The 13,357-nt window shown below is 42.0% G+C and overlaps 1 protein-coding gene across 3 annotated transcripts in view; it reads right to left on the bottom strand.

Annotated features, from left to right (window-relative positions):
• Positions 1-1,320: 1,320 nt before the first annotated feature.
• C15H12orf75 (chromosome 15 C12orf75 homolog) overlaps positions 1,321-13,357 on the bottom strand; it is a 41,143-nt gene continuing 29,106 nt past the window's right edge. Inside the window, exons 3-7 of one of the 3 annotated variants that reach the window (XR_004620739.1) lie at positions 13,139-13,174; positions 12,247-12,326; positions 11,403-11,437; positions 2,850-8,735; positions 1,321-1,366 (exon numbers count right to left, since the gene is read on the bottom strand). Coding sequence is in view for 2 of the 3 variants with exons in the window: in XM_034643802.1 (XP_034499693.1) it covers positions 11,433-11,437; positions 12,247-12,326; positions 13,139-13,174 (121 nt within the window). In the remaining variant the exon portion in view is untranslated. Of the gene's footprint in view, positions 1,367-2,849; positions 8,736-10,835; positions 11,172-11,402; positions 11,438-12,246; positions 12,327-13,138; positions 13,175-13,357 lie in introns of those variants that run through there. The other 2 variants (XM_034643802.1, XM_034643801.1) reach the window with 2 other exon arrangements.

Genomic DNA, 13,357 nt, shown 5'->3' with positions numbered 1-13,357 from the left:
TATATAGTAATATAGTTTATATAATATATAATATTCCATTATATATTATGCTAGTATCACATTTTTATAGTATTATATAGGCTATATATAAATAAATAAAATGGAATATTATTCAGTCATGAAAATGGAAACGCAGCCACTAATACCAACATGGACGTACCTGGAAGACATTTTGCTGAGTAAAATAAGCCAGACAGAGAAAGATACATACTGTATGATCTCATTTATGTGTGGAATCTAAAAGTAAAAGTTGAACTCATAGAAGCAGAGAGTAGAACAACAGTTGCCAGGGGCTGGGAGAGTGGGAGAAATGGGGAGATGTTGGTCAAGTTAGTTGTGTAGGATGAATGAGTCTAGAGTTCTACTGAGCAGATGGCTGTAACTAATTATATTGTATTAACTACTGGAAATATGCCAAGAGAGATTTCAAGTGATATCATCTCATCACACACAAAAAAAGTACCTATCTGTAGAGATGAGATGTGTTAATTAGCTTGACTGTGTGTCTATCAAATCGTGTTGTATACCTTTAATATATACAATTTTTATTCTAAAATATATAGATAACTTACAAAGCCACTGGTCAACAATAGATCTCACCTCCCTCCAAAATCTCTTTCCAGCAGCCCTCCAGCGTCTCCTTTTTTCTCACACTTGCAGTCTTTGCCCAGCCACACTGAATTCTTTGCTCTCTTCAAATATGCCAGATGCACACCTGCATGGGGCATTTTAACTTGCCCCTCCCTTCTCCTTAAAATCTTCTTCCTCTGGATACCCACACAGTAAGTAGCTACTCCTTCTTCGGGTCATTGCCTTCAAGCATCGTAATTGCAGTGAGAAATCCCCTGATCATCTTATTTAAGAGTAAAGTTGCAATTCCCACCTTCCCAGCGAGCTCTCTGTTCCCTTTTCTCCGGGTTACTCTTCCCCGTAGAACTTATTACTCTGACAACTACATATATAATATTTACTCATTGAGTGTGTCTCCCATTTGCAAAACATAAGCCCCACGAGTTCAGGGGGTTCTGTTGGTGGTGTTCACCGCTGCATCTCCAATGCCTAAAACAATGACAGACAGAGTGGAGGCTCAGGAAATAATTGTTGGGTAAATAAACAAGCAATGAATGAATTCTGCTAACAATTTTAGAAGAGAATTAGAATAGATTTTTGTCCCATTCATTGGAATTTGCCGAGGTGCAGAAAAACCAAATGACTTGCCAAAGGCCTTAAAATTGTCTCAAAGGTACTACTGCTCTAGAGAAGACCCCCCAGTTTCTCCTTGTCTGGGAGACAGCCACAAATTATTTTGCATTCACTTACCAACGTAAGGCCATTTCTTCATAGTGTGGGTCTATGGGGCCCAATTCTAAGAAGAATGGAAAAGAATATACAATTGTATACCCATGTACAAGAATATACCTGTCTTCTAAGGCATCTGCAGTACTTTAATATTAAATATTTAGAGAATAAGTAAAATATGTGACCGAGTGCAAAGTTATCTAAGTATTAATGTCTCCGCTGGACAAAGAAGTTTGACTTCATTGAATGGAATGGTTTTGTGGAAAAAGAAATGGGAGAAATTCATGAAACAACAGAATGACCTCAACATTATCAAAAACCTAAGGACTAGGCACCTGGTTATACCTGGCGCTGGGAGGGGCATGGTCCTGCCTTAAAGCAACGTCTCTGATATTTTTTTTTTTTTTTTGTAAGATTTATTTACTTGAGAGAGAGAGCAGGGAGAGGGACAGAGGGAGAGAATCTCAAGCAGACTCCTCGCTGAGCACAGAGCCTGACGTGGGGCACATTCCCACAACGGGGAGATCATGACCTGAGCCGAAACCAAGCGTTGGATGCTCAACTGACTGAGCCACCCAGACGCCCCCAGTGTTTCTGATATTCTTGATGGAACCTTTCATTTGGAATGGATGCCTATGTGTCTTCATTTTCCTTGACTCTCTGTGTTGGTTTCTATGCATCAGATAAACAGCCACCTCTCCCAGTCTGGAAGATGCAGTCTCCTGTAGGAGACGAACCTTATCAAACTCTCAGCTCTCTCTCCAACCTTTCCATAAATTGCACTGTGTCTGGAAACTCCAAGTATTTTGTATTATCGATTAAATGGGAAAGCCCCACTTTCACCCCATAGAATTAATAGTATTACTATTATTATTAATTATTATAGTAAATACTTTTTACTACAGTAAATACTATTAATAGTATTACTCTGTGGTCTCCCCCAGAGAGACCTATAGTACTATAAATTACTATGATAGTAAATACTATTATTAACAGTATTACTCATGCCTCCCGTGCAGAGACCTGTAAACCAGGAGTTGGAGCAGACAGCAAGAGCAAACACTCCGGTGGCCCCAGACAATGGGTAAATGGACCCAGACAGAAGCTCCGTGACTGCTTCTCTCCCCAGGGGCTTCCCACAGCCTTCAGAAGTTCCAGCACGGCTCATGACACACCTCACCAGCTCATCTTGTCACCCCTCCCACCCTATTACCACCAGCTCCCACCTAGATGAACTCCTAGCAGTTCCCAGGACACGCCAAGGACCTTCAGGGCCTTCTCTGCATGAAGTCTCTTTCTTCTCCCACCTCCAGCCGGCCAACTCACCCTCTCCCACACGGTTCTGCAGGGGCTGCCCTCTGGGGAGTGTTTCCTAACCCACCCGCCCGACTCAGCGGCTCCTGTTCTGTGCTCCCGGTGTAATCCATGCCGACACCGGGCACCACTCTGTCCGTACGTCACAGGTTACCCAGCACACCCCCCACTAGTCTAAAGAGCCAACAGTGCAGGGACTGGGGCTTTCAGCCACACCCTTAGTAACCACTACCCACCTGCAACACGGCAAGAATTGACCGGTGATGGTTGATAAGCAACTGAAAATCAGAACCGGGTACTGGAACGCAATCTATGGAAAAAGCACATCACTTGGTACTGCTTTAATGTGTCGCATGTATCAAGTATAAAGAAGCAAATATCTTCCTGGGAAGGTCTCTTACCTAACTTCTCCCTCCTGAAATTCCCCATAACCCTGCTCCCATTTGCAAAACTGAAGCTGTTTTCTTTTCCTCTTCAAGCTCTTGCCAATTCAAACACCCAAAGACAGCTTCTCCCTTGTGCTGACTCAGCATCCTGTATCATTCTGCCTCTCCCCAAAGCCCACTCCAGATCACTTTTAAGAACTCAGTTTATAGGCCTGCCGTTCTCCCGTAACACCCCAGAAGTTGGTTGTACTTGCCAAAACCACTTTTCCATTCCAGATTCGAGCAGTATCTTCCAAAACCAAACTCAAGCAGTCTTTCTTAACTAAGACTAGGAATAAATGTCTCCTAGCTTAGAAAGTTGCTCAAGAAAACCTTCTCTAGTCTATTAATCAGAAATTCTCTGAAACTCACCTCTCCTGATATATATACATTTTTAATAATGATCTTGCAAAGAACCAGGATATATTGTTTGAAAAGATGTTACCTCTTAAATTTCAGGCATTTTTAAGGCTTGGCTAATCTCTCACTTTTCTTTTGAAAGATCTTAAATGTTAATAGTTCTCCTTCTTTAAGTCTTTCGCTCAAGATTCTTAAAGTGCTTAATAGAGATTATAATCATTAGCTTTAAGACAGAGGTAAGTGGGTGGCAAGAATTATTAGCATGTTAAGAATCACAAGGTTCTAAATTTAAATAACATCTGGTTGAAAGAAAATGTTAAGACTTGTCATAATATGGAAAACACTATTCATTTATAATAAAATTTGATGAAGTTTTAGGAATATGTTTTAACTTTTGAATTAGATTTTTATTTGATAGGCCAGCTTGCTATTAAAAGTCAATCTAAGGATGGGGGGCTTGGGGGGAAGTTCAGGCCATGTCAAGAACCAACCTGAACAAATGACCAATGGTCAAAGCTCAAAGAGTTTGAGCAATGCAATAGTGACAGTACTGGATTATAACCTTAAGAACAATTAAATACCCATGAGTCAATGCTGATATAAATGATTGAATAAGTAAGTAAACAGGGGAGAAGGGGTAAATCTTCCTTAGAGAAGACACGTAAAGGAACGAGGGAAGCAGAATATCACCACCAGACCACCACAGTAATCAGTCCTGCAGGCAACACCCGAGGGTGAATGCTCAAATTCGTGGGCAAACCTTTAAGGAGAAACCAGACATTGTTGAGGTCTCCAAGTATCTCCCTCAAAATCCTTATGACTATAGTGCTTTTAACAAATGTCTAAAAATTCCTTTCCTTTGAGTATGCTATAAACTTAGTGACTCACTTACAAAGGGCAGAGAAGGAAAAGAAAAACTAGGAACCTTACAGCGGAAAAACCTAACAGATGTCCCCCCTAACCTACCGGTTGATTGCGGTTAATATCGCCAGCAACAAGTGACGGTGAAATCGTGAGATGGGATAGGTGATGAAGGGACACATCGCCTCTGTGGTATTCTTCCCCCAAATCTATAACCCCAGTCTAATCATAAGAAAACATCGGACAAATCCAAATGGAGGGAAATACTACAAAATATCTATCAGGAGGCTTCAGGGTCAGGGTCACAAAAAACAAAGTGAGACTGAGGAATCGTCAGGACAGGAAGACTAAGGAGACAGGACGACCAAATACAAGGGAATGGGATGAAATCTCAGACTGGGTCCTGGAACAGAAAAAGGACATTTATGGAAAAACTAGAGTAATCCAATGAAAGGCTGTAGTCTAGTTTACATTAATGTTTAATTTCTTAGTCTTGACAAGTTTATGCAAGATGTTCACAGTAGGGGAAGCTGGATGAAGGGCATATAGCAATGGTCTGTGCTAACTTTACACTCTTCGGTAATTCTAAAATTATTTCAAAATTAAAAGTTTTCCAAAAGTAATCTGCTCTCCCTAATGGGATAAGCTGCTGATGTCCCCCCTAAATGCCATTATGGGACAGGACTGTATTAGGACCATGTCTTACCAATTCTTACTTCAATATATATTTTTTTCATGTTAAAGTTCCACAGGCTTTTATAAAATTCTAGGTCCGTGAGAGTGGAGACCAGGGTGGTAGGCAGTGTAAATGGAAGAGTGAGACTGTGTCTTGGTTTCCAGGGACAGAAACCAACATAAGCTAAAGTGAAGGGGGGAATTTATCACAGGGCTGTGAATTTCTTCCAGAGAAACCAAGTCACACTGCCTGTGCAGACTGGGGCCAGGGCTGAGTCGTGAGGGACTAAGGTAGCTCTCCCTCCGCACTTGCCCTGGAGTCTCCTGGCCAATCGCTCGTGCTTCTTTCCACACAACAGCTTATCCTTAATGTTAACGTGATGTACCAGATTGACTGATGTGTGGACGTTGACATCCTCGCATCTCTGAGATCAAGCAGCCTTGATCACGGCGTACAATCCTTTTAAAGTACTGTTGTTTAGTTTTTGTTTTTTTTAAAGATTTTATTTCTTTATTTGAGAGACAGAGAGAGCAAAGGCAAGGAGGGAGAGGGATAAGCAAACTCCCCATTGCGCAGGGAGTCCAACATAGGACTCGATCACAGGACCCTGAGATCATGACCTGAGCCAAAGGCAGCAGCATGACCCACTGAGGCACCCAGGCATCCCTGCTTTGCTAGTATTTTGTTGAGGACGTTTCGCATCTATGTTCATCAGGGTTATTGGCCTGGTCTTTAATTTTCTTCTCTGTGGCGTTCTTGTCTGAGGATAGGTATTTTATCTTCTTTGAGTGTTTGGCCGAATTCACCAGTGAAGCCATCTGGTCCTGGACTTCTGTTTGCTGGGAGGTTTTTGATTACTGATTCAATCTCCTGCCTAGCAGTTGGTTTATTCAGATTTTCTACCTCCTCAAGATTCAGTCTGTTTGTATGTTTGTAGGAACTTATCCATTTCTTCCAGACTGTGCAGTTCGTTGGCATATAACTGTTTGTAGTGGTCTGTTATGATGCTTTGTATTTACATAGTATCAGTTGTAACTTCTCTTTCATTTTTTGTTTTATTCATTCGAGCCCTGTCTTTTTAACTGGTGATCCTGCTTAAGGTTCATCAGTCTATCTTTTCAAAGAACTAGCTCTTCATTTCGTTGATCTTTTCTGTTACCTTTTTCATCTCTATTTCATTTATTTCCTCTCCGATCTTTATTATGTCCTTCCTTCTACTAACTTTGGGCGTCATTTATTCTTTTTCTAGTTCTTTCAGGTATGGAGTAAGCCAGATCCACAGGCAGCCGCTTTCAAGGTATGCAAACAGACACAGTCTTGTGGGTCTGCAGTCCTGAACTCTGCTGACTTCCAGACCAAGAAATCTGGAGGTGTCCCCAGGGCGACAACTGCAGAGCTTGTGGCTTTAGATGTATACAAGCTCCTTTTAGGGAGGCATCAGTGAGCTGCTCTGCAGCCGCGGGAGAGCACTAATGTGGCTATCTCCCTGCCCATCTTCCCTGCGGATGCCTCTGTGGCCTAGGAATATATGGCAAACCTGAAGCCTGCCCCTTAGGCAAAAGCTCAGGACGAGAAAATATGCCTCTTTCACATGAATGCTGGGGAGGGGGGTTGTTTCAGCCTGCTGCTTGTGCAGTGGCCTGGGGGTGGTAACCTGTCAAGGCCTTCTGTTTGTTTCAGGCCCAGGGTTTCCAGAAGCACAATCCTCCCTGGCCACCAGAGCCAGGGGCTCAAGGGGTGTCCCCAGTGTGGGGTGCACATGCCCTGTGGCTGGCAGGGTGGGCCATGGGGGAAAGTACTCCCCTCCCCTGCCCCAGGGCAGGGTTAGCCTTGGCTGTGGTGCATGGGGGGGCAGGAAACTTCCACCAGAGCTAGCAGGCTGGGGTGGGAGGGGTGTACAAAAATGGCGAGCACATACCAGCACTAGTCCCACAAGGCAGAAGGAGAATGCAAAAATGGTGTCTGGCCAGCACCTCTGTCCCCAGAGTGTCCCAACAGGTTCCTGTCTCTCTAGCAGACACTCTAAGATTAACAAGTGTTTCTCCTAAGCATGCGCTCTGGGCATCTTTCAAACTTACTTTTGTGCTGGGTCCTGGGATAAGGGGGTCTATACGTGAGCCCTTTAAGAGTGGATTTTCCATTCCCTTAAGCCCTGTGGTTCCCCTGGCAGTTAAGCCCTGTGGGTTTCCAAGGCCAGGTGCTTTGGGGGCTCATCCCTCTGATGCAGTTGCCAAGGGCTGGGTGTCTGATGTGGCGCACAGACCCCTCGCTCCTCAGGGACCAGCTCTGTATTAATGAGATCCCTCCCAGTTGCTGGTCTCTGTGCCAAGACTGGGGTTTCTTGCGCGATCACGCCCCCGCCCCTCCCACTCATCTCCACCCTTTGCTGTGGAGCTGCTGTTCAGCTAGCCCGCAGGTCCTCTGTATGTAGCTGTAGGTTTGTGGCTGTAGATGTGTTGTGTCCGTGGGAGGAGATGAGGCCAGCATCCTTTTACATTGCCATCTTGAACCTCCTCCAGATCAACCGTCTTCATAAAATATTGACAACAGCGATTAGGACCAAGCAGATCTCCTAGGTTTGCTTTACTTTCTCCTCGGAGCTGGGTCCCATGGCTCGTCACACCCCAGGTACAGCCAGCAACCGCTCCAAGCAAGATCCAAGGCTCAGCTCTCACCACCTGCTCAGAAAATCTCCTTCGATATTCTCCCAATCTGATATCCCTACGGCTGTCATATGGACCAGATTTATAAGATAATCTTCTCCTTCTTATGAAAAATTTTCGTTTTTCAAGGTAACCTATTTATTCATTAGCTTTACATATTGATATAGTATCTGGATACCACAATGCCATGTGTGACTTCTTTCAAAGTGATCTTTTAAAAAACAATGACGAAATCCAGGTAAAGAGGGATAAAAATGTTTTAATTGTTGAAATACATTAGTAAATCGAGTAATCTACACTGCAGTACTAAATGGCTACACGTGATTATCCTCAAAATAAGAGCTTTCCAAATACCCCACTAACCATCAGTCACAAGTCCTTGAAAATAGTATAGGATTAACATGATGGGGATGCCGGGATCCCACAAAGGAGAAGGAGAGAATCAATGACTGCGAAGGATTCGTGCTGACATCAGCCTTCGACTAAAAAAATGGAAAGTTAATCAAAACGTGCGTAGGGCATGCAAATTTCGGTGGCTTATTTTTCAACATTGCAAGGTCATACATTGTTCCTAACAGAAGACATTCTCTGACACTTACAGAAAGCTGAAAACCAAAAAGTTAAAAAGGGAAAAAGAGAACAGTAAGAATCAATTTAACCATTTTACAGCTAAAAATTAATGTAACGTAGAAATAGTGAAAGGTAACCCACAAATATATTACTTTAGGGAGTTCATTTATAGTGCCTTCTTAGCTGAAGTTATAAATAGAATACGGATTTCATTATATAAAAACTATCAAAAAAGTATCAGTGAAAAGACATGATTTTCATGAGCTGTGTTGAATGGCCAGGGAGAAAACGCCACCAGACACAGCAGGCCGGCTCCAGACAGCAACAGTTTGTCAGCTTGTCTGTTGCAGGAGGACCCCAGAAAGTTCCAGATACCCGCGTACTGTTTACCCGATTCCCTTCTAGTACCACAACGTTCAACATGTACCCACGGTTTCAACTACAGACTTGAGAATTTGGGTGGGGAGGGGAGGCGGAGCGGGCGACTATTTAGAATGTCCTTGGAAATTTCTGAGCACATCATGATGGCCCAGGGAGTGCAAATCCTTCCAAATCTTAATGAGCAAGCTGTGAAGACAACAGACAGCAAGAGGGAAAAGAGTTAGCAAACTTAACAAAGGACAACTTAGGGGGAAAAAAATCAGCTTTAAGCCTATGAATTATTTACTGGTTTTCTTTTCAGTAAAACACACATTCAAGATTCACTCAATACTTAAGACTGAATACATGGCCGGCACAGCGCTAAGCACTGATGACACTTTATATTAAGAGACAAGGAGCAGTGGGGAGAGAGACTGATGAACTTAGAATTAAAATATGACGTTATAATGCCCAGACCAAGCTGCACATCGACATCACCCAAATTAAAGATACAGGCTGCTCGGCTGCGAGGTCAACCTTCCGCTACTGGGTCAGCCCCTGCTGGGGGAGGGGTCGCCACCCACGCTCTCTCCAGCTCTCCCCAGGGAATCCGCTCTAGCCAGTCCCTCCGCGGGCGTCTGGGAGCACCACGTCAGCTCCTCCCTGCCCGGGGTGCTCCACACATCTAGGTGGCCCTAACACTCACCCAAGAGTCATCTGTGGAAGAAACTACACATCTGTACCATGATGCAAGTATTGTAAGAGATTCTGCAATCATTCCTCAATCTGTTTCAGAGAGTCACCAAAATAACTTTGACCTCTGGTCCTTGAGGGAGTTCGGTGGCATTATTTTGAGAGATTTGACATGTTAGGTCAAAACAAGTGTCTCCGACCCTTTCCAAAAAATAGCTTCCTCTGCAAAGGACAGTTTTCTCCTCAGGGTTTCTGCCCAATAACTTTTTCTAAAAGATTTTATTTATTTATTTATTTATTTATTTATTTGGTTATTTGTTTGTTTATTTATTGAGAGAGAGCACAAGCAGGGTGAATGGCAGAGCGAGAGGGAGAAGCAGGCTCCCCATTGGGCCCTGGGATCGTACCTGAGCTGAAGGCAGATGCTTAACTGACTGAGCCACCCAGGCGCCCCTCTGTCCAATAACTTAAGCACAGAAAGCCCTGAGCTCAGACATGTGAAGCACCACAGTACTTAGCAACCACAGAAAAAGAACAGCCTTTCAACTTAGAATGCTTTTCAGGGTATTCAAAGGGAGAGGGATAGCAATAAAATAATATAAATTTATAGTCATGAGCAATAAAGAGATGCTTTAGCTAGCGGTCTAAAGTTGTGGGCTGGTTGACCAGCAAGACTGCTAAATTGTTATCAGGGAATTTTAGATCCACACACAAAGTTGAACGACCATGTTGTCCAACCATCCCTGAGAAAACCGAATTTGAGAAAGCCTGAGAGAAGATTAGGGATTCCTCTGAGGTCCTGTGTTAGTGACAGAGCCACCACACTTCCTGATACCTATCTACATGACACCTCTTTCCACTCTATTCCCATGCTTTTTGAAATGCAACCTTTTTTCAGAAGGGTAACATATGCTTGCTTTCAACTAGATTATCTTTTCTATTTGTTGCAAATAACAAAAGCACTTCTGCATAGTGGAAAACTGGAAGGGAACCTGGAGGGTTAGAACTCTTAAAAATACTAGAAACAGAAAATCTCCAGGAAATTCCCAAAGAGAAACTCAACACTCTATAATGTGGTCATGGGCACTAGGGAATAAAGACCCATAATGCTTTCACCTTGAGGAGAAAGTCTTCGAAGAAGGGGCTACCCAAGATTGTTGTATCTCTTGTCAGGAAAAAACTGCTTACAGTCTCTGTGTCCCTCTCCCCCAGCATGAAAGCTTATCCATCTTCATCTGTAAGCTTATTTTGTGACCCCTCCCCATCCCAAACACCAACTCCAGGAACTGGCTCTGAGCAAGAAGTGGGTTCTGTATCAAGTCAGTTTTGCTTTGGGTCTGCCAAAGGCTGGATTCTCGTTACAAAACAAAATAGTATGACAATGAAAACAACGATCACTGGAACTACCATTTATTTCATACTGAATCCTAACAACATCACAAAATCAACCGTCTATTTCATATTGAATCCTAACAACAACTTCAAGCCCTTAACAGATTATAAAATGGAGGCTACGAGGGGGAAGTAACTTGCCCGGCTAGTAAGTGAAAGAGCCTGAATTCAAATCCAAGGTTGTCTGACTCCCTAAAGAAAATGGGCTATCTCAGGAGATGAGGCATTCCTGATCATGGGATGTTCAAAAGAGGCCGGATGTCCATCAGCAAGACCGAGAGGCAGTGAGGATCCAAGCATCTTGTGTGTCGTTGGACCAGATGAACGGAGACTTTCTGCTTCTATGGAAATGCTGCACGGGATCTTGTAGAAATTGGCACACAGAGGGTTAATAAAGGACCGTTTGCTTTCTCCTGTCCTTGTTCTTGCTTGTCTCAGGATAATTCTACCTCCCTATCTGTCGTGTCCAAAGTTTTAGCCCTTCAGTTTTTGGCAATGAGGAGTGAAACTTTCATGTTTTAAACAAGCACTTAGCTTGTTTTTATTAAATGAGTTAGGCTGCAATTGAACCAAAATGAAAAGAAAAATAAAATTAACTGCAAAGAAAACTGACCTCATTATCAAAACCCCTTTACAGTATAACATGCTCCATTTCATAGATTTAACCACAAGATGAGACCCCTCTTAATCTTGAAGTTCAAGATTTCTTAGAAAGAGCTAGCAACAATATCTATCATTCATTCATCATCGAGGCTAAATACATACGATTATTTAGAAAAAATACAGTACCTCTTGATTATGGAGTCATGGTATTTTCTTCTAATCTTGAAGGGAAAATTAATAAGAGTTAAAAGTTCAGATTATAAAGAACATAGCCTAGCTCCCTATAAAATGACAAATAGCAGTGACGTATATGTATTTGCTAGATCAGAATGCAGAGAAACAGCAATGAGGGACAAATGACTATGATATTGTTACAAATAAGGCAACAGCGCCTGTACATTAAATGAAACATACTAACAGTTCTTTAAAACAATGCATCAGACAACTGTACAGCGGTTGGTAACCCAGCAGTCTGTTCCAGGAGCCACACGTTTAAGCAAGAAGCCAGCTCTGAGGCTGCTGTTGTCCATGCCTATTATCAAAACATTAGCCCCGCAATTACTACTTATTGAAACAAAAAGGGGCCTCATTTCATTAAATTATACAATATGCAATTGATTTTCCTCTAATCCTCAGACTGCTATCAGTGTATTAAAGGAAGATGTTATGAGAATTTACCTTTATTTCTACAAAAACTCCATAAACTTACTGAAACATTTGCTTTCATTGTCATACTGATCATCACTGAAATTAACAATAAATTTAAATTATCCGTGGCAAAAAACTTTTTTAATCCGTGGAACATAGCCACAAATAGAAGCTAAATTTTGTTCTGTAACTACTCTCATCAGGTAGGTGGCAATTTCAGCAAATGATTACGATGAACAGATAATGGTTTTTTTCTACATGGTTAACTGCAACTGAGTAACGTGTAGGTTGAGTCAGGCAAGCTGAAATATAAATTTCATAATTTTTCACAAAACAAAAAAGATAAATATTTAGAGAAAGTAAATCTCATGATTTTACTTACTTTTTCGTACGGTCTTTGTTTGACTGGATACCATATTGACAGCTTCAGATGGTAGACCTACGTATACCCCTCCATAGTTTCTTAATGAAAAGAAGCAGATAGAGAAAAATTGGACCAATGTCAATGATACTCTATATTTGCAGAAAGTGACAGAAGCATGGAGTACTGCCAACAATTATAGGACTATTAAAATAACTCATGACTTTTCAAAAGTAGAATTTGGAACATTATTGCCCTTGGAGATATAATTTTTTCTATGTTAAAAAGAAGCTCTAGATGAAAAAAGAAAGCTATGTTGAGTGAGCAGAATTTTTAGATATTTAACTTGGAATGAGAAAGAGGAAAAGAAATGGGATTTTTGTAATTTAGTACAGTAATAAATATCCACAGAGTAACATGTTACAGTTACTCCGTCAACATTCATCAAGAATTCAGAGTGGTCAACGTGGAGGCAGGTGCTATGGACACATAGAACATTTCCCTGGAGGTAGATACAAACACAAAAGGAGCAGGGAGAGAGCTAATGAGTAATGAGAATAGGCTGCGGTCTACCAGAGGAGGCGAGGGAGGGTAGAGTGGGTGGGGAGAATGAATGAAGTCATCCGTTAGGGAGAACAGCACATCCAAAGGCCACCGGATAGAAACCAGCACAGGCCATGTGCACAGGACAAAACACAAGCTTGCTTGAAAGCAAAGATCATGAACCTGAGGCAAGTTCTTTTTCAGATCACATGCTCCTACCTGTATTCTCTGTGCCAGAAGTCGTCCGGGTATAATCTATGTTACGGATAATGTACTATATACAGTGTTAAATTATATCCATGTGTTAAATTAATCCATGGAGGATGGCCAAAATTATTCAAATTAAAGCCAGCTTCAATGTTAAACATACCTCCGCTTGTCATCTTCCGTTATCGATTCTTCTGTTCTAAAAGGTCAAAAATATTTGCTATAAGCCATTCGGACACAGACGCTTCATTTTTGGTTATGAGTAAAAGCAAGCTACCGACTTGGAGTCAATTTTGTTTACTCAGGTTCTGCCATCGAGTATTTTTGTAACACACTATTGTTTCCACCTCAATCATTCATGCATTAAAAAATTAGTCATTTT

Source organism: Ailuropoda melanoleuca, chromosome 15 (assembly GCF_002007445.2).
Source record: "Ailuropoda melanoleuca isolate Jingjing chromosome 15, ASM200744v2, whole genome shotgun sequence".
Classification (NCBI taxonomy): domain Eukaryota; kingdom Metazoa; phylum Chordata; class Mammalia; order Carnivora; family Ursidae; genus Ailuropoda; species Ailuropoda melanoleuca.
The sequence above is the reverse complement of the archived record's forward strand: the minus strand, read 5'-3'. Positions and strand labels throughout refer to the sequence as shown.